Raw genomic sequence first — 25,331 nt, forward strand, 5'->3', positions numbered from 1 at the left:
TTCTCTAACATAGGCACCAAGAAAATGTGGAAGGATGTGTTCATGACCTTTGCATTACCTTGAAACATCCTAATATTTCTTAGGGCAACCTATTTTTTATTGTATTGCTCATGAATTCACATCATATTTTTGTGAATCCATTTGTAGTTTTAATGTATAGATTCTTTGCCTGAAAATTCACTGAAGGTTTTCTTTTTACCTGCCTGAAGTCATAAAGGGCTCTCTCTTCTATCTGATACACTAAATTTTATTGAATGTCCTTTTTTTCATTAGCCGTGTTCTTCATGGTTTTATTGGCATTGACCAAATCCTTCTTTAATCTTTGTTTTTAGAATCAAGTCCTAAGATTTTTGGGTTTTCCATACAAAAGTAGTCAGGTGCCTTCTTGGGGTTTTCTTTAGATCATTTCGCCTCTCTCAAAACAGTATCACAGATACTGCTGTGCCAGGCAGGATTTTATGTAGGCATGAAGCATAGTATGTTTTGTTTTGGCTTTGATCGTCTGCTTTATAATCCTCAACATTTTGGTGATCTCCTCAGTACACAAGGCCACTGTCTTCAGGTCAACAATGACTCCCAGATCTGTTTCCTGGGTCAAAACTCTCAGTTCTTTTACTGGTGGTTCCTTCTTCTTTACCGAAGTAATAAATAGTGGAATTTTTTGAAGCTCTGTACTAGGCTTTCTTCCACTCTCCCTGGGCAGTATCCTCTACTCCATGGCTTCAATTACAGTGTTTTTCAAATTCACAGCTTAATCCAAGTTCTCTCTCCTGAGATTTACACACATTTTTCAAACTGCTCATTCGACATCTTCACCTAGATGATTTTTCAGACATTTCTGACTCAGCTGACAGAAACTGAGTTTGTTGTCTCCTCCATCCCCAAATCTCTGTCTATTCCAGGGTTCCTTTTCTCAGAAAATGGCATTCCAGTCAACCCACTTGCTGAAGCCAGAATCTTAGAAGACATCCACGAGTCTATTCCTTATCCCCTATGTCTCGTAAATGCTTTAATTCTGGTTCTTAAATACATCTCATATCACTGCTCTTCTTTTTATCCCCACCCCAAGCAAGCCTCTGTCATCTCTCCCGTTCTCCCATAGTTTGTCTTACTTGTCCCCCCACTTCCAATCATAATCCATTCTGCAGCCTACAGTCATAGGAATCTGTTTAGAACATACATCTGATTATTCCTTCCCCTGCCTTAAATCCTTGGTGAGGCACACAAAGTCTTGCATAATCTGGCCTCTACCCATTTTTGTAGCCTCACCTGTGACCCTCTCCTTGTTGCTGTATATTTCAGGCCCAGCAGTCCTTGCACATGCTGTTTCATCTGCCTGAAATGCTTACTTATTGTTTCTGCCCCACCCTTTTTAGATATTGGTTCATCCTTTAAGTCTCAAGTTAAACATTATTTCCTCAGCCATTTTCTTGATCCTCCCAATCTAGGTTAAGTTCACCTGTTACCTTGCCCTGTGCTTCTACACAATCCAGTACACTTAAATTAGTTGTTCAGTGGCTGTCTCTGCTCTAATCTGTAAGCTCCATAAAGACATTGGCTGTTTTTTTCGTTGGTTGTTTATCTTCCCATCATCACGGGTGGATGGAGGAAAATCTTCCTAAATACGGTTTGGATTTCCCTTAACCAAATTAATTTTTTACTTACCTACATTCAAACTCATCTGTCATTGGTGCTAGTTATAAAGATTTACACAAATGCTCCAAGAGTTAAATCCCTTGGCCTGGCATTCTTGACCCAAGATAGAACTTGGTCTATTTTGCAGACTTGCTGATTCATCTACATACTGACCCTTCTAGATCATTTACAAAAATGTACCGATCCTCTTTCAGATTAATGACCTGATTGTTCAGACTTACAGTATCCAAGAATTGCCTGTTTATATTCATCTTCTCTTTTTCTGTCTAAGCCACTTCTCTGACAAAAGAATGTCTCCAGTCCCATGATGATTAATATTGATGATGAATAATATTTTGAATAACCTCCATATGCATTTTTATTTTTCTTTTTATTTACTCCCTCACCATTTTGCTTCACCTTTTGTCTTTTTGTTTTGTTTTGTCTTTTTACCACCCCCTCCTTTATGTCTTTTCCTTTCCTTTCCCTTCATTTTCCTCCTTGCCTTCCTACTGCTGACCACTGTGGGCGTTGTTAAGTATACCCATTGGTGGGAATCAAGGGGAAAGAAAATACTAAATCCTAGTATTGGTATTTGACACTTCATGAGTATCAAAGAAAAGTAAGAATTAAAAAAGTAAAAATTAAAAATGGTTTTATAGAGCTTAGTAATAAGTTGAATAGGTAATTCTTTTTCATAAAAAAAATAAGCTTTGCTTCATGCACAGTTTCATTTAGAAGTTTTAGTATTCCTAAGGATACTAAAAATTATTTGGGAGATAAAAGTATATTCAAGTGATTAGGCCACAGTGTGTGACAATGAAGAGTGTTTGTAAAGTCCTAATAATAAAAATAAGTTACCTTTTTCTGCTTACATTCAGGAAGACCTAGTGTTAGAAAATAGCCTTCTTCATCCGTGACAAGATACAGTGTATGTGCAGTAAATAGAGTATAATGTTCATTTCACTCAGTAAGGCAAGGGGCTGGAGGGTGGAGAAACTGGCAGAAAATGGAATAGTTGTCACTTGTACTTTATAAGTATATTACACAAAAGTCCTTTATAATATTATCTGTAGCTTGTAATTCTAAAGACAAAATTAAATTTATATATTCTCATTCTTTGAGATTTTTTCCTAATAATTTATAAACTTGGTACCCATTTGTTTTATTTTAGATTATTATCTTTCTCCTCTTGCCCTTTTTACATTAGGGGGACTACAGGCCATTGCAGAATTATTGCAAGTGGACTGTGAAATGTATGGACTTACTAATGACCACTACAGTATTACCTTAAGACGATATGCAGGAATGGCTTTGACAAACTTGACTTTCGGAGATGTAGCCAACAAGGTATGTTTTATAAGATCCATTTCTTATGATATCTCTGGTGTGAGTTATTTTACTTTCATACAAACTACTTTTCACTGACTCTCTTTTTGTCACTCTCCTCATTAAACACTGACCAACAAAAACCTGTACTTCATACCTCACTGCATATCCTTACTCATTTGGTTGTCTTATGCCTAAACAAAGGCAAAAGATGGAACACAGTAGTGGATTTATGTGATCACATTTAAAATACTATTCCTGGGAATGATAGCAAAAATCTGGAAATCTTGATGATTGGTGCAAGTGTTATACACGTGTTGGTTCCATCCGAATAAAAGACTTTAAAACCCTTTGCTTATTGTTTCTTATCATTTATTCACTTTATTTTTCCGGTTTGCCAAGAAAAGAACAAATACCAAAGGATTAGGAGGGTATTTGTCTTTCATTTATGTAATCTGGTTCTAGTTCTTTTATGGGTAAAACATTAGTTAGGATTGAAATGAGACGATTGAAACTGGATTTGAAGTTTAGTCAAAAATAAAGCATGGCTCCAGATTGCCTTATTATTGACCCTCTGCAATATTTGATTTTACAGGCTACACTATGCTCTATGAAAGGCTGCATGAGAGCACTTGTGGCCCAACTAAAATCTGAAAGTGAGGACTTACAGCAGGTACTACTTAGAATTTCAAATGTTTTTCTTGGCTGTTAGTGGGTTAATACCCTGATTTAGATTAATTTAAGCTGTGGCTCACTGTTTAGCATCTCATGTTTAAATTGAGGCTACATTAACACCAAAATAGAGGAAAATAATTATATTGTAGGAATTCCTTTTGGCACTATATTAGCATTTAGAAGAAATTTATTTATTGATATATTTCTACTCTTAACATTACGAACAAGAAAGCAACTAGTATGAATAATTTTATAAACAAATTATTCTAAAATTGATTTATTTGCAGGTTATTGCAAGTGTTTTGAGGAATCTGTCTTGGAGAGCAGATGTAAATAGTAAAAAGACTTTGCGTGAAGTTGGAAGTGTGAAAGCATTGATGGAATGTGCTTTGGAAGTGAAAAAGGTACCTTTGAAACCATTTAGTATTACAATAGGGATTTCATCTTGGGATACTTTTTTGCTGCCATCTCCCACTCCTGAGACTCACTAATTTCTGACCCTCTTATCTTACCTATCCCTAGACTTAGACTGCTCCAAACTCCTAAAGTATTAAGCCAGAAAAGATTGTACAAGGTAGCCTAGTATAAGTCAGGGTTTTTCAGACTCAGCACTGTTGACATCTTGCATCAGATAAGTCTTTGTTTTGGAGGACTGATCTGTGCCTTGTAGGATGTTTAGCAGCCTCCCTGGCCTTTGCACAGTAGACGCCAGTGCACCTTCCCCTCAGTCATAACTATCAGAAATATCTCCACATATTACCAGATGTCCTCTGTAAAGGAAAAGGGACACAATCACCCTCCGTTGCCAATCACTGGTGTTGAGTGTTAACTCTTTGCTGCCCAAATCTCAATCTACCTGAGTCCTCAAATTCTGATAGTCACCCTGTCAAGAGGTAATCAGACCCAAAGGTGAGAAATCCCTCAAATAATAATTTGTTTACAAAAGGAAATAATCTCCAGATAGTATATCTACTTCAGAAACTAAGCAAATTTTTTTTAAATTTGAGAGGAACTAAGCAAGTCTTTTCAGCTAATCTGAATTTCCTTTCACCCAACCAGTCCTCCTTGATCCAGAGCCTACATATTTTTCTCTTCAAAATTTCCTTTTCAGAGAAGGAAGAGTCTGGGGATGTTTTGTTTGTTTACTTATGTATTTTTTCTAAATTATTTTATACCTGAAAATCCCAAGAAAATCAACTGAAAAATTGTTAGAAATAAGTATTCAACTAAATAACTGGATATAAAGTTAATATTCAAAGGTGGTCAAAAGGTACAAACTTCCAGTTATAAGATAAATAAGTACTAGGGATGTAATATACAGTATGATAAATCTTATTAACACTGTTGTATCATTATATATGAAAATTGTTGAGAGTAAATCCTGAGTTCTCATCACAAGGAAAAAAAATTTTTTTCTATTTCTTTAATTTTGTGTATGTATGAGATGATAGATGTTCAGTAAACTTATTGTGGTAAACATTTCATGATGTTTGTAAGTCAAATCATTATACTTTAAACAGTGTTACATGTCAACTATATCTCAAAACTGGGCAAAAAAGGTAATACTCAAATATACTTAGGGTCTGCATAAAGATACCTTTAAAACACTACCGAATCAGCAGAACACTTGTACTCACACTGCAGAAAAGAAGATACGTGAATAGCCAATAAGCACTTGAAAAGATACTCAACATTGTTAGTCATCAGGAAAATACAAATTACAACTACGAGATACCATTAAAGATATTACATTGGTTAAAATTTAAAATATTGGCCAAGTGTTGTCAAGGATGTTAAGCAGCTGGAATTCTCACACACTGCTGGCGGGAATGTTACGTGGCGTACAGGCATACCTTGCTTTATTGCACTTTGCAGATATTACATTTTTTATAAATTGAAGGTTTGTGGCAACCCTGCATTAAGCAAGTCTATGGATGCCATTTTTCCAACAGCATTATTTTTCAGTTAAGGTATGTACTTTTTTTTATACGTAATGCTATTGGACACTTAATAGACTACAGTATAGTGTAAACATAACTTTTATATGCACTACAGTATAGTGTAAACATAACTTTTATATGCACACCAAAAAAAAAAATGATGTGACTTGGCTTTACTGCAATGGTCTGGAATCAAACCTGCAATATCTCTGAGGTATGCCTATCCAACTTTAGAGAACATTTGGCAGTGTTTTAAAATTAAACATTTACCTACCATACAACCTGGCCACCCAGGAGAAACAAAAACTTAAATTCACACAAAGACTTACAAATATTCACAGAAAGATTATTTGTGATAGCCAAAAACTAAAAATAACGCAAATGTCCATCAATAGGTAAATGGGTAAACAAATTGTGGAATACAATTTGGCTATTAAAAAAAAAAAAAGAATGACCTATTGATACATTCAATAATCTACAATGACAGGAATCAGAACAGCGGTTGCCTGGGGTTAGGGTTGGATTACGGGTGGCATGAGGAAAGTGGAGGGAGTGATATAAATGTTATCTTGGTATACACACACATCAAAAATGATCAAATTGCACACTTGAAATATGTGCAGTTTATTGTTCTCTAATTATACCTTAATAAAATTATACAAAAAAATTAGCCCCATGTACACTTTAAGACTCCTTTCTTATCAAGCTTGTGTGTTTTCAGAAAGATTTAACGTATTTGTAGGTATTATGGGAACTTGTATTGCTGCTGAATAGCTCATTATTTTATTGTCGCTCAAGGACCTTAAAGATCTACATACAAACTAATTGCTACAAACGAAGAAAGTTAGATTAAAAGACACATCCTACTGAGAAGCGTAAGAGAAGACCATAATAAATGGAAAGACATAGCCTGTTCTTGTAAAGGAAGAGTAGTTTAAAGACCATTTCTCCCTAAATTCATCTATAAATTTTTAATGCAAGGCCCAATCTTGGAAAAAGTAGCCCATCAGAAATTTATAATATCCAATTCTGGTTTGGGCCTGCTCTGGTTAGCAGTATTAGAATTTATTTTTTCCCTCTTTTTCTACATTCAGTGCAGCCGTCATTATGAATGTTCTTATTCTCTTTTTTAATTTGTCATCTCTTCCTTGTCAACCTCATTTACTACTAATGACCACAAGAACCAAAACTACCTTCCATGTTCCCCACGTACTGCATCATTTTACCATCATTCGCTGACTCTTACTCTTCTACACAGCAGAATCTTTCCTTCACCTGCACTCTGTGCCCTAAGCGTGGCTATTTACTCAAAGCTGTTAGTCCCTTATTCTTGTCTTCTATATCTTCTCTACTGGGTGTAGAGAAGTCGGCTTTTTTATGTTTCAGCTATCTGTAAGAAGCCCAATATTTTGAAAATGAAAACAGAAATCCTCTGTTGCTTCTTCTAACTTCTGCAGTGTTCCTCTTTTTCCTGTAAGAACCAAAACCCTGAACATGTAGTCACTTGCTTCATTTCTTAACTGGCCATACCTTCTTCAGTCCTTTCTAATATATTGCTTCTAACAAAATCTAGACTTATAGATTAACTAGGGTATTTCTTTTCTACCTACACCTATATTTGATACTTTTTGATCACATTCCTTACTGAATCTCTTCCCTTTGTTTTTACCACCTGTACTTCCAACATCTAATCATTTCTCCTTGTCTCCTTTGACTATAAAGCTTCTTTGAAACAAGACCCTTGGCCCTCTACATGTAGTCTTGAAGAGCAACTTCTATGTTCCTACCTTCAAGTCTCACCTCTAGATCAGTTGTAAGTTTAGCTCACCCCTCTAAACTCTTGCCATTTTTTTCTGTTCTCAGGATACTTTGAATGTCCCACCTTTACCTCATTCACAATGTAATTAAAATTGAGCTCTTAGCCTTTTCACATCTTCAGTGGTGAAAGCACTTCTTCCCTGCTTCCTGATAAGTAGTATCTAAACCTGCTCCTACATTGTTTTATTCATTTAATAACTTGATGAAGAGAATACAATGGCTTGTTCCTTATTGGGTTAGGCCCAAAATGTTTGCCATGACATTCAGGGCCGCCTTTTACCTCTCTGACCTTACTTCCCACAATGCCCCAGCATGGACTTTGACTTCCTCTGTGTCTTCTTTCTGTTCTTTAGTCCTCCCTTGCTTATTTCCACTTCCATGCCTTTCCTCCTACTTCCCCTGCCTTCTCTCTGAATGTACATGTCTTTTCTTCTGCAGAGCTGCTCTCCTCCATGAAATATTTTACTTATTTTATTAAATTCAGATGGCAATAATCTTTCCATTAGAGCCCTTGGTTTCAAGTATGATTTTGCATTCTTTTTTCCCCAGAGTAAACAGTTAGCACCTTCAAAGCAAGTATCAGTTGCTATGTTTTCTGGAGTGCCTCTACTTGTGATAGGCACAGAGTAGATCTCTAATGAATGTTTGTTTGTTCCCTGATTGATTTGTAGTAAGAAGAAAGACTGACATCAGGATCATGGCAAGTTTTGACCAAATATCCTTAATTGTATACTCAGAGTATTTTCTGTGGCATTTATAATTTGTCAGTTTACTGTGATACTGTATACCAGGGAGTTCTGGTTTTTCAATTACTTTGTTTCTTTGGGGATTTTAAGAAATTGGAGTTTTTCTAGTATGCTTTCCTTTTAATAAGTTACATTGTTACTTTTGAATCAACCACACATAAATATATATGTGTGTGTTTATACAAATAAGATTGCACATACTCCTCTGCAGCTTGCTCTTTTCATTTAATGATACATCTAGATATCTTTCCATATCGGCATGTAGAGGGCTTTTTCTAGCTTCTGTTGTCCTGAAAATGCTATCTTTTCAGAATGCACATCAGTTCTGTTTCATATTCTAATATAAGCTCTTGTGAGATATGCGTGCACCATCTAAACACTTAGAATAAAGTTCATAAAGGTCATTATTTTAATATTGCGTTCTGCTTGTTTCATGGGGATATCACTGTCTTAAGTTCGATTTGATATTTTATGAAAGTTTTTCTAAATGAGGAGTTCCTAATACTTTACCCGTGAAGGATGGGCAGCAGGGAAGATTTAAAGAGGGAAAAAAAAAAAGCTTCCTCAATAGAAGTAAACATAGACGTTATAAGAAGGAAATTCCAACTCTAATTAGATGACACATATTCTGTTTCTTGATAGGAATCAACCCTCAAAAGCGTATTGAGTGCCTTATGGAATTTGTCAGCACACTGCACTGAGAATAAAGCTGATATATGTGCCGTAGATGGTGCGCTTGCATTTTTGGTTGGCACTCTCACTTACCGGAGCCAGACAAATACTTTAGCTATTATTGAAAGTGGAGGTGGGATATTACGGAATGTGTCCAGCTTGATAGCTACGAATGAGGACCACAGGTAAATACAGGGTTTTATATTACTTTTAAATGAAATTGTAAGATTCATACTCTCAGAAAGACTCAACTGTAAGCAGTGTTTTGTGTAATTATGCAAGTTCTAAGCCAAATTACATTTATGACAATGAAAATATAACTATTAATTCCTGATTTATTCATTAACATATTTATTCTAATACAAGTTCATAGTATCATAAAGATATCTAGAAATAAATGATACTTGAGAGGTATAACCCATGTGTAGAAGAAAAAATGAAAGTCATAAATATTACAGAGAAGAAAATCCTTTCCTGTATGTTAGCATGGCTTAAACAAATATGAGGTTTATAAAAAACAAAACCTTGTGGTTATGATCCAGAGAGTACAATGGTTCACATTTTTCTAGTGGTGCCATAACATCAATAATGATAATATTTTTCAGCCAACCACCATTCATCCAATCTGTTAGAGCTGTGAGGCCTAAGAGGCACCTCAGGTACAAGGCACATATCTTCAGAACTTGAGCTCTGTATTATCTCAACAAAAATATGGGTATCTTTCACAGCATATTTATTTATTTTATCCTGTATTGTTCCTCTCTCATTTTCAAAAAGACTATGAGGTACCTTTAGTAAAAGGGCTTTGAAAAGAATGTAAACATCTTTTCTTTAAGTTTTTGATGCACCAGCTACAAGCCTTATAGTCCTTTCTTCTGTTCATAGAAGACCTCTTAGACTCAGTAAGCACTCAGGTGTCTACTGGACTGCTAGAGAGCCGCCATGGTAAAGCTTACTGCACCCTTGCCTATCAGTTTTAAAGCCCACCAGTGCCAACTGTGCTGTCACTAAACTTCATTTTACCATGCCTTAAACAAGCCATAGCTCTTTCAGATCCTAACATTCATTATGCTGACTCTTAACTCTTGTTTTTATAGTTAATGTTTTGAAAACTTTTCTTTCAGTTTATTTTTAGAAATAACGACTACACACAATTTGCCCGAGAACACTTGTAAGGGGGAATGGCAGTATTACAAAATCAAACCAGAGGCAGAAAGATTATCTAAAAGTCATTCTGCTGACCTAGGAGCTTACAGTGTGCTCCCTGACTTCGTTAAGATCTATTGTCAATCAGTTTCTTCTGTCTACCTCTTCTGAGATGTCTCAGTTTGTCAACATTGTGGTGCCCATCCAGAGATTAAATTACCACAGCCCCTGTTCAGCTTAAGATTTCATAATACATCTCTACTCCTCAAACTGAGAGACTCCGTCACTATGTAAATAAAGTAAATATATCTACTCAGGAAAAGTGTTTAAAGCTATTGGGTCAGAATAGGAAATGCAGAATTGATTAAACTTAACGCTTTTACCCTGACAGATGAGTACTTTAAAACAATAGACATTAAATGAACTAAGATAGAACAAAAGGAAATAGGCAATGCCTGAAATTTATAGTATAATTTGGTGTAATTTTATTATGCCTGTTGTTAATAAGCTTTAGTAGTTATCTTTAGATTTAAATTTGTTTTCTGTCCTTTTATTTGTTGTTACTACGAACAGATTTTTACCTTACTTCTGTGATATTTTTATTTCAGGCAAATCCTAAGAGAGAATAATTGCTTACAAACCTTATTACAACACTTGAAATCTCACAGTTTGACAATAGTCAGTAATGCATGCGGAACCTTGTGGAATCTCTCAGCAAGAAATCCTAAAGATCAGGAAGCATTATGGGACATGGGAGCAGTCAGCATGCTCAAGAACCTCATTCATTCAAAGCACAAGATGATTGCTATGGGAAGTGCTGCAGCTTTAAGGAATCTCATGGCAAATAGACCTGCAAAGTATAAGGATGCCAATATCATGTCTCCTGGTTCAAGCTTGCCTTCTCTTCATGTCAGGAAACAAAAAGCCCTAGAAGCAGAATTAGATGCTCAGCATTTATCAGAAACTTTTGACAATATTGACAATTTAAGTCCCAAGGCATCTCATCGTAGTAAGCAGAGACACAAGCAAAATCTCTATGGTGACTATGTTTTTGACACCAATCGACATGATGATAATAGGTCAGACAATTTTAATACTGGAAACATGACTGTCTTGTCACCATATTTAAATACTACAGTGTTGCCCAGCTCCTCTTCATCAAGGGGAAGTTTAGATAGTTCTCGTTCTGAGAAAGATAGAAGTTTGGAGAGAGAACGAGGTATTAGCCTAGTCAACTACCACCCAGCAACAGAAAATCCAGGAACCTCTTCGAAGCGAGGTTTGCAGATTTCTACCACTGCAGCCCAGATTGCCAAAGTCATGGAAGAAGTGTCAGCCATTCATACCTCCCAGGAAGACAGAAGTTCTGGGTCTACCCCGGAACTACATTGTGGGACAGATGAGAGGAATGCACTAAGAAGAAGCTCTACCGCCCACACACATGCAAACTCTTACAACTTCACCAAGTCAGAAAACTCAAACAGGACATGTCCAGTGCCATATGCCAAAGTAGAATACAAGAGATCTTCAAATGATAGTTTAAATAGTGTCAGCAGTAGTGATGGTTATGGTAAAAGAGGTCAAATGAAACCTTCAGTTGAATCCTATTCTGAAGATGAGGAAAGTAAATTTTGCAGCTATGGTCAGTATCCAGCTGACCTAGCCCATAAAATACATAGTGCAAATCATATGGATGATAATGATGGAGAACTAGATACACCAATAAATTATAGTCTTAAATATTCTGATGAACAATTGAACTCCGGAAGGCAAAGTCCTTCACAGAATGAAAGGTGGGCAAGACCCAAACATATAATAGAAGATGAAATAAAACAAAATGAGGAAAGACAATCAAGGAGTCAAAGCACAACTTATCCTGTATATCCTGAGAGCACTGATGATAAACACCTCAAGTTCCAACCACATTTTGGACAGCAAGAATGTGTTTCCCCATATAGGTCAAGAGCAGCCAATGGTTCAGAAACAAATCGAGTAGGTTCTAATCATGGAATTAATCAAAATGTAAATCAGTCTTTGTGTCAGGAAGATGACTATGAAGATGATAAGCCAACCAACTATAGTGAACGTTACTCTGAGGAAGAGCAACATGAGGAAGAAGAGAGACCAACCAATTATAGCATAAAATATAATGAAGAAAAACATCACGTGGACCAGCCTATTGATTATAGTTTAAAATATACCACAGACATTCCTTCTTCACAGAAACCAGCATTTTCATTCTCAAAGAATTCATCTGGACAGAGCACTAAAACTGAACACATCTCTTCAAGCAGTGAGAATACAGCCACACCTTCATCGAATGCCAAGAGGCAGAATCAGCTCCATCACAGTTCAGCACAGAGCAGGAGTGGTCAGACCCAAAAAGCCACCTCTTCCTCTTGCAAAGTTCCCTCTATCAACCAAGAAACAATACAGACTTACTGTGTAGAAGATACCCCAATATGCTTTTCAAGATGTAGTTCATTATCATCTTTGTCATCAGCTGAAGATGAAATAGGGTGTGATCAGACAACACAAGAAGCAGATTCTGCTAATACCCTACAAATAGCAGAAATAAAAGAAAGCAGTGGAACTAGATCAACTGAAGATTCTGTGAGTGAAGTTCCAACGGTGTCACAGCACATTAGAACCAAATCCAGCAGACTCCAGGCTTCTGGTTTATCTTCAGAATCAACCAGGCACAAAGCTGTTGAATTTTCTTCAGGGGCCAAATCTCCATCAAAGAGTGGTGCTCAGACACCTAAAAGTCCACCAGAGCACTACGTTCAGGAGACTCCACTCATGTTTAGCAGATGTACTTCTGTCAGTTCACTTGACAGTTTTGAGAGTCGTTCAATTGCCAGCTCCGTTCAGAGTGAACCCTGCAGTGGAATGGTGAGTGGCATTATAAGCCCCAGTGACCTTCCAGATAGCCCTGGACAAACCATGCCACCAAGCAGAAGTAAAACCCCTCCTCCCCCTCCTCCTCAGTCAGCTCAGACTAAGCAAGAAGTACCTAAAAATAAAGCCCCTAGTGCTGAGAAGAGAGAAAGTGGCCCTAAGCAAGCTGCTGTAAATGCTGCAGTACAGAGGGTCCAGGTTCTTCCAGATGCTGATGCTTTGTTACATTTTGCCACAGAAAGTACTCCTGATGGATTTTCTTGTTCATCTAGCCTGAGTGCTCTGAGCCTCGATGAGCCATTTATTCAGAAAGATGTGGAATTAAGAATAATGCCTCCGGTTCAGGAAAATGACAATGGGAATGAAACAGAAAATGAGCAGCCTGAAGAATCAAATGAAAGCCAGGGAAAAGAGGCAGAAAAACCCACCGATTCTGAAAAAGATCTATTAGATGATTCAGATGATGATGATATTGAAATACTAGAAGAGTGTATTATTTCTGCCATGCCAACAAAATCTTCACGCAAAGCCAAAAAGCCAGCCCAGACGTCTTCCAAAGTACCTCCACCTGTGGCAAGGAAACCAAGTCAACTGCCTGTGTACAAACTTCTGCCATCACAAAACAGATTACAAGCACAAAAGCATGTTAGTTTTACACCAGGAGATGATATGCCTCGGGTGTATTGTGTAGAAGGGACACCTATAAACTTTTCCACAGCTACATCTCTAAGTGATCTAACGATAGAATCCCCTCCAAATGAGTTAGCTGCTGGAGAAGGTGTTAGAGCAGGAACACAGTCAGGTGAATTTGAAAAACGAGACACCATTCCTACAGAAGGCAGAAGTACAGATGAGGCTCAAACAGGGAAAGCCTCATCTGTAACTATACCTGAACTGGATGACAATAAAACAGAAGAAGGCGATATTCTTGCAGAATGCATTAATTCTGCTATGCCCAAAGGAAAAAGTCACAAGCCTTTCCGTGTGAAAAAGATAATGGACCAGGTCCAACAAGCGTCTATGTCTTCATCTGGAACTAACAAAAATCAATTAGATGGTAAGAAGAAGAAACCTACTTCACCAGTAAAACCTATACCACAAAATACTGAATACAGGACACGTGTAAGAAAAAATACAGACTCAAAAAATAATTTAAATGCTGAAAGAAATTTCTCAGACAACAAAGATTCAAAGAAACAGAACTTGAAAAATAATTCCAAGGACTTCAATGATAAGGTCCCAAATAATGAAGATCGAGTCAGAGGAAGTTTTACTTTTGATTCACCTCATCATTACACACCCATTGAAGGCACTCCATACTGTTTTTCACGAAATGATTCTTTGAGTTCTCTAGATTTTGATGATGATGATGTCGACCTTTCCAGGGAAAAGGCTGAATTAAGAAAGGGGAAGGAAAGTAAGGAATCAGAAGCTAAAGTTACCAACCACACAGAACTAACCTCAAACCAACAATCAGCTAATAAGACACAAGCTGTTCCAAAACATCCAATAAATCGAGGTCAGCCTAAACCCGTGCTGCAGAAGCAATCCACTTTTCCCCAGCCCTCCAAAGATATACCAGACAGAGGGGCAGCAACAGATGAGAAATTACAGAATTTTGCTATTGAAAATACTCCAGTTTGCTTTTCCCGAAATTCCTCTCTAAGTTCTCTTAGTGACATTGATCAAGAAAACAACAACAACAAGGAAAATGAACCTATCAAAGAGACAGAGCCCCCTGACTCACAGGGAGAACCAAGTAAACCTCAGGCGTCAGGTTATGCTCCTAAATCATTTCACGTTGAAGATACCCCTGTTTGTTTCTCAAGAAACAGTTCTCTCAGTTCTCTCAGTATTGACTCTGAAGATGACCTGTTGCAGGAATGTATAAGTTCTGCAATGCCAAAAAAGAAAAAGCCTTCAAGACTCAAGGCTGATAATGAAAAGCATAGTCCCAGAAATATGGGTGGCATATTAGCAGAAGATTTGACACTCGATTTGAAAGATATACAGAGACCAGATTCAGAACATGGTTTATCCCCTGATTCAGAAAATTTCGATTGGAAAGCTATTCAGGAAGGTGCAAATTCCATAGTAAGTAGTTTACATCAAGCTGCTGCTGCCGCATGTTTATCTAGACAAGCTTCTTCTGATTCAGATTCCATCCTTTCCCTGAAATCAGGAATCTCTCTGGGATCACCATTTCATCTTACACCTGATCAAGAGGAAAAACCCTTTGCAAGTAATAAAGGCCCACGAATTCTAAAACCTGGGGAGAAAAGTACATTGGAAGCTAAGAAATTAGAATCTGAAAATAAAGGAATAAAAGGAGGGAAAAAAGTTTATAGAAGTTTGATTACTGGGAAAATTCGATCTAATTCGGAAGTTTCAAGCCAAATGAAACAGCCCCTTCAAACAAACATGCCTTCAATCTCTCGAGGTAGGACAATGATTCATATTCCAGGAGTTCGGAATAGCTCTTCAAGTACAAGTCCGGTTTCTAAAAAAGGCCCACCCCTTAAGACTCCAGCCTCCAAAAGCCCTAGTGAAGGTCAGGCAGCTACCACTTCCCCCAGAGGAGCCAAGCCATCAGTGAAGTCAGAATTAAGCCCTGTTACGAGGCAGGCATCCCAGACACCTGGGTCAAATAAAGGGCCTTCTAGATCAGGATCTAGAGATTCCACTCCTTCAAGACCTGCCCAGCAGCCGTTAAGTAGACCTATGCAGTCTCCAGGGCGAAACTCAATTTCTCCTGGTAGAAATGGAATAAGTCCTCCCAACAAATTATCTCAGCTGCCAAGGACGTCATCCCCTAGTACTGCTTCAACTAAGTCCTCGGGTTCTGGGAAAATGTCTTACACATCTCCTGGCAGACAGATGAGCCAACAGAACCTCACCAAACAAACGGGTTTATCCAAGAATGTCAGTAGTATCCCAAGAAGTGAATCTGCCTCCAAAGGACTAAGTCAAATGAGTACTAGCAATGGATCCAATAAAAAGGTAGAACTTTCTAGAATGTCTTCAACTAAATCAAGTGGAAGTGAATCTGATAGGTCAGAGAGACCTGTATTAGTACGCCAGTCAACTTTCATCAAAGAAGCTCCAAGCCCAACCCTAAGGAGAAAATTGGAGGAATCCGCTTCATTTGAATCTCTTTCTCCATCTTCTAGACCAGATTCTCCCAGTAGGTCCCAGGCACAGACTCCAATTTTAAGTCCTTCCCTTCCTGATATGTCTCTGTCTACACATTCATCTGTTCAGGCTGGTGGATGGCGAAAACTCCCACCTAATCTCAGTCCCACCATAGAGTATAATGATGGAAGACCAGTAAAGCGCCATGACATAGCACGCTCTCATTCTGAAAGTCCTTCCAGACTTCCCATCAATAGGTCAGGAACCTGGAAACGTGAGCACAGCAAACACTCATCATCCCTTCCTCGAGTAAGCACTTGGAGGAGAACTGGAAGTTCATCCTCAATTCTTTCTGCTTCATCAGAATCTAGTGAAAAAGCAAAAAGTGAGGATGAAAAACATGTGAACTCTACTTCAGGAACCAAACAAACTAAAGAAAACCAAGTATCCACAAAAGGAACATGGAGAAAAATGAAAGAAAGTGAAATTTCTCCCACCAATAGTACTTCTCAGACCACTTCCTCAGGTGCTGCAAATGGTGCTGAATCAAAGACTCTGATTTATCAAATGGCACCTGCTGTTTCTAAAACAGAGGATGTTTGGGTGAGAATTGAGGACTGCCCCATTAACAACCCTAGATCTGGAAGATCTCCAACAGGAAATACTCCCCCAGTGATTGACACTGTTTCAGAAAAGGGAAACCCAAACACTAAAGATTCAAAAGATCATCAGGGGAAACAAAATGTGAGCAATGGTAGTGCTCCTGTACGCACCATGGGTTTGGAAAACCGCCTGAACTCCTTTATTCAGGTAGATGCCCCAGACCAAAAAGGAACTGAGGGAAAACCGGGACAAAGTCATCCTGTCCCTGCATCAGAGACTAATGAAAGTTCAATAGCTGAACGTACCCCATTTAGTTCTAGCAGCTCAAGCAAGCACAGTTCACCGAGTGGGACTGTTGCTGCCAGAGTGAGTCCTTTTAATTACAACCCAAGCCCAAGGAAAAGCAGCGCAGATAGCACTTCAGCCCGACCATCTCAGATCCCAACGCCAGTGAATAACAACACAAAGAAACGAGATTCAAAAAGTGACAATACAGAATCCAGTGGAACTCAAAGTCCTAAACGCCATTCTGGGTCTTACCTTGTGACATCTGTTTAAAAAGAGCTGGAATGATGAAACTAAGAATGTGTTAGTGTTAATTACAACTGCTATGTAGAAATTTTGTTTCAACCAATATGTATAAAATAGATAACTAATAAGAACCTGCTGTATAAAAAATAAAATTCAAAAAAAGAAATTTTGTTTCAAATGAAACTAAAAGACTGAAAAATTTTGTAAATAGGTTTGATTCTTGTTAGAGGGTTTTTGTTCTGGAAGCCATATTTGATAGTATACTTCATCTTCACTGGTCATATTTTGGGAGGCACTCTTGATAGTTAGGAAGAAAATGGTAAAGCCAAGTATATTTGTACAGTATGTTTTTCATGTATTTAAGTAGCATCCCATCCCATCATCCTTTAATTATTGCTTGTCTTAAAATAACACTACAGATAGAAGATATGATATATTGCTGTTATCAATCATTTCTAGATTATAAACTGACTAAACTTACATCAGGGAGAAATTGGTATTTATGCAAAAACCATTCTGTTTTAGTCCTTGTGAGTCCATCTGACATCATAATCATGTGGCTGTGAAATTCACAGTAATATGGTTCCCGATGAACAAGTTTACCCAGCCTGCTTTGCTTTACTGCATGAATGAAACTGATGGTTCAATTTCAGAAGTAATGATTAACAATTCTGTGGTCACATGATGTTCATATAGATAGCTATAGTGTAACAACTTACACTATTTTGTGCTCAAAACAAACAAAAAATCTGTGTAACTGTAAAACATTGAATGAAACTATTTTACCTGAACTAGATTTTATCTGAAAGTAGGTAGAATTTTTGCTATGCTGTAACTTGTTGTATATTCTGGTATTTGAGGTGAGATGGCTGCTCTTTTATTAATGAGACATGAATCGTGTCTCAACAGTAACTAAATGAACATTTAAGAATAAATTATTGCTGTATGTATAAACTTACTGAAATCAGTATTTGTTTGAAGGGTCTTATTTCACATTTGTATTAATAATTGTCAAAAGGGCCTCTTTTAAAAGCTTATATAATTTTTTTCTTCAAATTCTATGCATTAAGAGTAAAATTCCTCTTACTGTAATAAAAACAATTGAAGCTGACTGTTGGCATTTAACCATTCCATGCATTGGCACTTAACCTTTCCTGAAAAAAAAAATGTTACTGTGTGATTAGCACCAAGTATAATCAGCACTTTGCCATGCTCAGAAAATGCAAATCATGTTGAACTTCAAAGGTAGATTTAACACTATTAAGATATTCAAAAGGCTATTTAGAAACCCCTGTCTGTTAAGGGAGATTTTGTTTTTGATAGGTAGGTTTGTGGAGTATGTGTTCCAGCTCCCGCTTCCTCACACAGCAGGGAGAGAATCCTTCAGGAAGGAAGATAAACTGATAGAAGTATTTAAAAAGCTAACAGTATATCTTCCCAGAATTTGTTCTAAATGATCAGAAGGTAAGGATGATGACAAGTGCTCACATATTTGTTGAATAAATGAAAATTTATTTTTAATAATAAAATTCATGCACTCTGTGTTGGGGGGAAGGGAAAAGGTATTTGGATATAGCAGGATGCTGGGAAAGGGGGTGAGGAGTAAGCACATCTACCTGGTGTCTTTGAAATCACATCATGTAATTAATTATCTACCCTTACCTGTGTTTATCATTTACAGGTCATGACTTTTTTAAAGTCATTTACTAACATGCCAGTAAATAAGTGCTGTGATTTGAAATAAGGCATTTGACTCCAAAGCCCATACTCTTTCTATTGCACCACTTTGCAAACACCTCAATTTACTGACCTTTGGAGTATATCTGCATTTAAATTTTTGTCAAATTTTATCTGAATGAAATGGTTTGTAAGTAGTAATACTAAATTATTCTATTTTTCTCAAAGGCTGCCTTATCCAACAGGGACACATGGATATAGGTCATATTTCTTTCCTTTTCCTTTAGTCCTGATTTTCTATTTTTTTGAGTTACTCGTGCCAATTTTTATAAACCACTTCAAATACTTTTATGGAAAGAGATGGGATATAAGTCAATTAGAATAAAATCGCCTTTCTCAAGGAAGGAAAAAAACAATGCTGAAAATGAAAAAAGGGTGCCTTCCATATGCCAGAAAATTCAGGAATTCCGGTAGACAGCCTACTGGGAGAAGGTGCAATCAGTCTGCATTGCCCATTGAGGAAAAAGTTGCTGTATGAGACCCTCTAGTTAGAGATAATGGCTCTGAATTAGTAAAGGAGCAAATCTCAATTCTACTTTTAGAACTTCACAGAGTGCTGCCATAAGTGATAACAGGCCAAATATTCTCAGTGTATGCTTGTTACAAACGGCATACTAAGCATACTGAGCCCAGCGTGGAGTTGCAACACCTGTTAAGAGAAGTAGGGCAGTGCCCTGTTATCTCTGGACTGCAGTAAACAGCACTCTTAAGGCAGTGAGTGGTTTTCAAACTAGAGTGCGTTTGATCTTAGTGCAAATCCAAGCCGCATTTGTTTATTGTTTGTTTGTGTGTATTTTTTAAATTTATCCATACATTCATTCTGTAATGTTGTAATATGAAAACGTGCTCAATATACGTCCTTTGTGGTTAAACAAAAAAACAACTAGAGTGCATTTGAATCACCAAAAATGTTGCTAAGACACACGCCCACACTTTGTGATTCTGAGTGAGGCCCAAGAATGTGCAGTTCTGACAAGTTCTCAGGTGATGCTGATGCTGTTGGTCTGGGAACCACACTCTGAGAACCACTGCCCTGTGTCACCACAGCGAAGCTCCTTGAGTGATTGCCTTCAGTTCCAGCTGCTCTTCTCAACAACTGGACTGACATATGAGAAGGTATACCAAACTTCCCTCTCCTTCAGGCAGGAAAGATTTGAATATTGAGCTACAATCTGATGTAGCCCATCGCAACTCCCAATAATAGACAAATTTGCCAGACATGAATGAACGGGTAATTCTAAAGACAATGACTGTGTCTGAGGGATTGACTAATGTTCCCTTTGGAATGGTTATCAAAAAGGCAAAAATTTCAGCAAATATCTAATTTGGATTTGCAATAAGATCAAAAGAGACACACACCAAGAAAAGGGGAAAGAAAAGAGAACTTTGAAGTGAAGGCAGATTGACTTCAGATGAAAGAAAAATGCACGCGTTTTGTTAGTATACAACCAACCCATTAACTATGGCAAATTGGTATTTGAGAATAAGCTTTACAAGTTAACCTTGCACTAGCAGGAAAGTTAATGAGAGGGAAATAATGAAATAAAAGATAAGCCCAAAAGAATCAAATTGCACTCTAAGTACAGTCAAAACACTTTTTTTCCATAAACTAGTTACCACAAGGTTAATTAACTGAAGGGATGAGTCTTGCTGCAGAAGGGAGCCAGTTGCACTATATCTGAATTCGTGTTATCACAGGGGGTTCCTTGTATCTAAGATAGCAAAAGAACAGAGTCCCACAAATGCAAAAAGAAAATTGCCAAGAGCTGAAGAGTATTTCAGTAATCAGATCGTTCACATTTACCAAACAAAAATAATTTTTCAAAAGTCTTGATGGTTGAAATAGAGTGTATAAATTATTTTTTTTAATTTCTAATTCCTTCATATTATGCCGACTTTTAAATATTACTTTTGTAGTGTTGAAACCTATTGACTTTGACTCCTATAACCACCAGGTCATTTTCCTGCCATTCTCCTCTGTTCTTTGGTCTATAAAACTATATTCTGGTTTTTGTTAGACCATTGATGCTTCTTTCAACCTGTATGTTTTTTTGTGTGTATAATGTTGTTCTTGGTGCTAAATATACTTCTGATATTCAGGATAACTCTACATCTGTGACTATTTGCTTATTTTCTTGAAGTTATGAGACTGTTCCTTTTTTTAATTAAAAATACTCAACTTTACGCTAGTGGTGGTGACCACTGAATATAAAGCAACAGTAGTGAAAAATGAACTAACTATTGAGAATGTTGCACACATTACCTGCCCCACCTATACCACCTTTTGGAATCCAGACACTTAGTCTCACTGTTGGTCACTGAACCCTGTACCCAGTCTTTCCCCCTAACCATGGCTGTTTGCACCAGAGGCAGATGCCTGACCCAGGGGAGACTCATCATTAACTGACCAGTGACCAAAGACTTGCGAGGCTTGTCAAAAAAAAAAAAAAAAGACTGGGCCAATTTTAAATAAGAGTCAAAGGAAATTTCTGGTTGGTGATTGAGTGCTGGAACTGAAAGATCGTATAGAGTTCAGGCTGAGGTCACTATGATTGGCATCATGAAGCTAAAACTAAGAGAAAGTTGGTCTCTAGAGTGAGAAGGAACAGATATGGGAGGGAGGCATAGAAGGCAAGTGAGAGACAAGAGTCACTAGCTGCTGGTGTTACCTCAGTCCCTGCCAATTCTGGGGCCTAGTTCTACTTTTCCTTGTGTTTGGGGGCATTTATGAACTTCTAAACCCACTTTGTTTCTGAAGTAACTTGAAACTAACAGAAAACTCTTTAGACACATCTTCGTGAGGTTTTTTGGTTTTTTAATATAGAGAAAGCTTTCTAAAATCATCTGTGGGGAGAGAGGAATAAGCTGCCTACCAAACAAAAAAAAAAATAGGTTGGCATCAGATTTCTTCTCTGCAATACCAAATGCCAAAAAAGGAAAATAAAGCAATGGAACAATATATACAGCATTTGGAAGCAAATGGAAATATTACCTAAGAATTCTGAAACCAGTCAAACTAGCATTTAATTTCTCTGGAATACTTGTATCATTTGGGATTCTTATTATAGTTATTAACAACAAGACCTTCTCTGAAAGACAAAACATTCATTTAAGGAATCTTAGGTAGCTCACAGGAGCTGTATGAGGGCCAGAAAATCAGACTTGGAAACCACAGTGGAAATAATACCCAAACCATACTGTGAGACTGCTTCAAAAAGAACTAGTTGTTGCCCCCAACCTCTGGAACTCTCTGACACCATCCTCCCCATAAATTATGATTCTGTGCAGCACTTGATTCCTCACATTGCTCACTTCTGGACTGAAGTCTTGCTTGGGTGGACATGATTGGCAGAAGCTCTGTCACATGCCTGTAGAGTCTGGGAACGCTCGGTTGTTTGGTTTCTCCATTGAGGAAGCAGGATGCATAAGACATGAATTCTCCAAATCTATGAGGGGCATTTCTAAAGCACTGGGAAACCAGAATCCATGACATACCTCTACCATAGTATTCCTGCTGCCCAAGCAATTAAAATAAATGGGAAACTATTAAGGAAATGGTTTGAGCAATAAAACCTTTAAACTTGAATAAACGTGTAAATAATTGTGGTTAATCTGATAATGAATCTCATTGTGAATGTCCATGTAACTCAAAACTGAAAAGATGAAATGCTTAATAATTTTAATAATCTTAAATTCCAGATTATTCCAACCCAAACTGGGAAATGAGGGAGAGAAGACATAAAAGCATGCTAAACTTCTAATCTTAAGTAGGCAGTGTCAAAAGATACTATTATACTTTTAACTTGGAAAAATAAAAATTCAATTTTTTTATTTAGTGGTAACCCCAGTGTTAAAAAGAAAGAAAAATTTCCATCCAAATCATTAGTCAAAGATAACTAAGAATACTTGAACAAGATATCAAAGAATGGAGAAAATGGGAGAAGGAGAATTAGCCACAAGAAGCATAAAATGACACAGTAATACCAAATAATGAGTGGATTGAGCACATATGATAAAATAACCACTCTCAGGTTGGAGTCAAGTAAAACAAAAAATATCCTCCAATTATATACCATTAGTAAAAGACACATTTAAAATGATCCAGAATGGGGACTTCCCTGGTGGCACAGTGGTTAAGAATCCAGCTGCCAATGCAGGGGACACGGGTTCGGTCCCTGGTCTGGGAAGATCCCACATGCCATGGAGCAACTAAGCCCGTGCGCCACAACTACTGAGCCTGTGCTCTAGAGTGCGCGAGCCACGACTATTGAGCCCACATGCCACAACTACTGAAGCCCATGCACTCTAGGGCCTGAGTGCCACAACTACTGAGGCCCTGTGCTGCAACTACTGAAGCCTGCACACCTAGAGCCCATGATCCACAACGAGAAGCCACCGCAAATGAGAAGCCTGCACACCGCAACGAAGAATAGCCCCCACTTGCTGCACCTAGAGAAAGCCCGCGCGCAGCAACAAAGACCCAACACAGCCAAAAAAATAAAAATTAAAAAATAAATTAATTAATTTAAAAAATGATCCAGAATGTATAAAACTAAAAGCACAACCACTTTTGCACAGGCAAATGCAAAGAAAACAGTAAAGGTAAATTTATGTCAAAGTATAATTCTGGATAAAAGACATCAAACATAATGAAAAGAAGGTGAACATCAGTTATGACTTTCTTTAAACATCAAATAATAGAGCATCAAGTGTATGAAACAAAATTACAAACACAAAGGGATACTGACAAAAACCATGGAACCAGTGACACTGTCAGTCTTTGACAGATGACTTCGTCTGTACAAAACAAAAGGAGAGTTATTATTTAAAACCACAACTTCCTTCCAGAAAGGGTGGCTCTTGTTAAGGTAAAATTCTCAAAAGGTCCTTTTCTTTAGCTGAGGACCTTGGTGGGTTTGGGATCTGTAAAGCCAAGCCTGGAGTTTGAGTGGGAGGAGGATTAGAGAAAATCTCAGAGGTGTGCTTAAGAGAGGCAAGAACTTGGGGTTCTTGGGGTACCCAGGAATGGGGGGGTTGAGGAACAGAGACAGGAAGACAAAAGGAAAGAGAAGGCAGAAAAAATGGTAAGAAGTCAAGGTCCTATGAAAACCCTGGTGATGCGGCAGGTAATGATTTTAGAAACAGAGACATACACTATTTCAGTTGAAATCTAAGTTCTTTGCAAAATCTCTGTTCCAGTAGTAACGGATTCACTTGTTTTGAATTTTCAGAATCTTTTTAACAATTGCAGTTATCTTCACCATCACATTATTAATAATTATTCGAATTCACTTATATAGTGGATGTAAGTGTTCACCACTGTTTCCCCTATATAGCATAGAGGAAACACTTTCTTCAAATCTTTATGTTAGTATAATTTGGCTTGGCTGGAGTATGTCCTTAAATAGTTTTGTTTTGTTTGTTTGTTTTTTCCCAGAAAAGCTAAGTTGGAAATATACTTTCTAAATCCTTGCTTGTTTAAAATAGTTTTTCTTTTGCCCTCAAACAAAGGATAATTTGGGTCACAACTTCAGTCACAGTTCATTTTCTTCAAAACTCTTAATTTCTAATGTTTACTGTGTCTAAGAAGTTCAACAGTCAGTCTGAGTTCTTTTCTCCTATAGATTACTTTTATTTCCTACCTTGGTGTTTTTAGAGTTTTGTTTTTATCCTTAAAATAAAGCAGTTTTACTAGCTTAAGTCCATGTGTGTGTTTGTTTCCACAGCCCTATCTTTTAGTACTGAGTCTTTTCAATCTTGAGTCTTCAGCTCAGTAAATGTTCTCATGTTATGTCTTTTCAAACCAACCAGATCTACCAAAACAGTGCTCTCCATCAGACACCAGCTGGAATCTTGGTGGTGCCTAAGTGGGGACCATATTGTCAGGAGTTCTTGGTGTCCAGAAGTTGCACTCTATTCCTCTAGAAGTGGAAGCACACCTGTCCTCTACTTTGGTATTTGTTATAACACTTCCCCGTAAGAGTACCAAAGCAGTACTGCTTGTGTTCAAATGCCTTAAAGGATTTGTAATGAAACAGGTTCACTAAAAGAAATTTTACTTACAGTCTACCCTCCTACACCAAGATATATCAATAGATATGAATCCAACAGAGGCTGGAGATGGAATGCAGACAAATCTTACTCATAAACACCACGTTGTGCTCTGGAATTCTCCCCGTGACAGTTATCCTAGGGCAAATTCTCAGACTTCTGTAGAAACTAGTTTGGTTTGGTCATTGCATGAAGCTGTTTTTACAGGAATCTTGTGCACTTTATAAAGAAGTAAGACATTTATATACATCAGCACCAAACTAATCCACCAAATTAAGACACTAGTACAAGGAAGATTGAGAGCCAGGAAATGAGGGGATGGAGTAAAATCAGGGGCTTCCAGTCAGACCAGCTGGGTATTTATGCTCAGCCATCACCAGCGTTGAATGGCGAAAATTACCCAGCCTCGCGGAGA

General features: G+C 37.6%; 1 protein-coding gene across 6 annotated transcripts in view; it reads left to right on the plus strand.

The window, feature by feature from the left end:
* APC (APC regulator of Wnt signaling pathway) overlaps window positions 1–18,649 on the plus strand; it is a 143,578-nt gene extending 124,929 nt beyond the window's left edge. For 5 of the 6 annotated variants that reach the window (XM_027100084.1, XM_027100070.1, XM_027100079.1 and 2 more), the window contains 5 exons: window positions 2,846–2,985; window positions 3,560–3,637; window positions 3,927–4,043; window positions 8,786–9,000; window positions 10,570–18,649. In XM_027100084.1, the coding sequence (XP_026955885.1) occupies window positions 2,846–2,985; window positions 3,560–3,637; window positions 3,927–4,043; window positions 8,786–9,000; window positions 10,570–17,155 (7,136 nt within the window). In that variant the 3' untranslated portion in view covers window positions 17,156–18,649. The remainder of the gene's footprint in view (window positions 1–2,845; window positions 2,986–3,559; window positions 3,638–3,926; window positions 4,044–8,785; window positions 9,001–10,569) is intronic. The other variant, XM_027100074.1, reaches the window with a different exon arrangement.
* Window positions 18,650–25,331: the final 6,682 nt, after the last annotated feature.

The sequence above is a fragment of the Aethalodelphis obliquidens genome, unplaced genomic scaffold (genome assembly GCF_003676395.1).
Source record: "Aethalodelphis obliquidens isolate GAN/ISIS:26980383/991018 unplaced genomic scaffold, ASM367639v1 scaffold4, whole genome shotgun sequence".
NCBI lineage: Eukaryota > Metazoa > Chordata > Mammalia > Artiodactyla > Delphinidae > Aethalodelphis > Aethalodelphis obliquidens.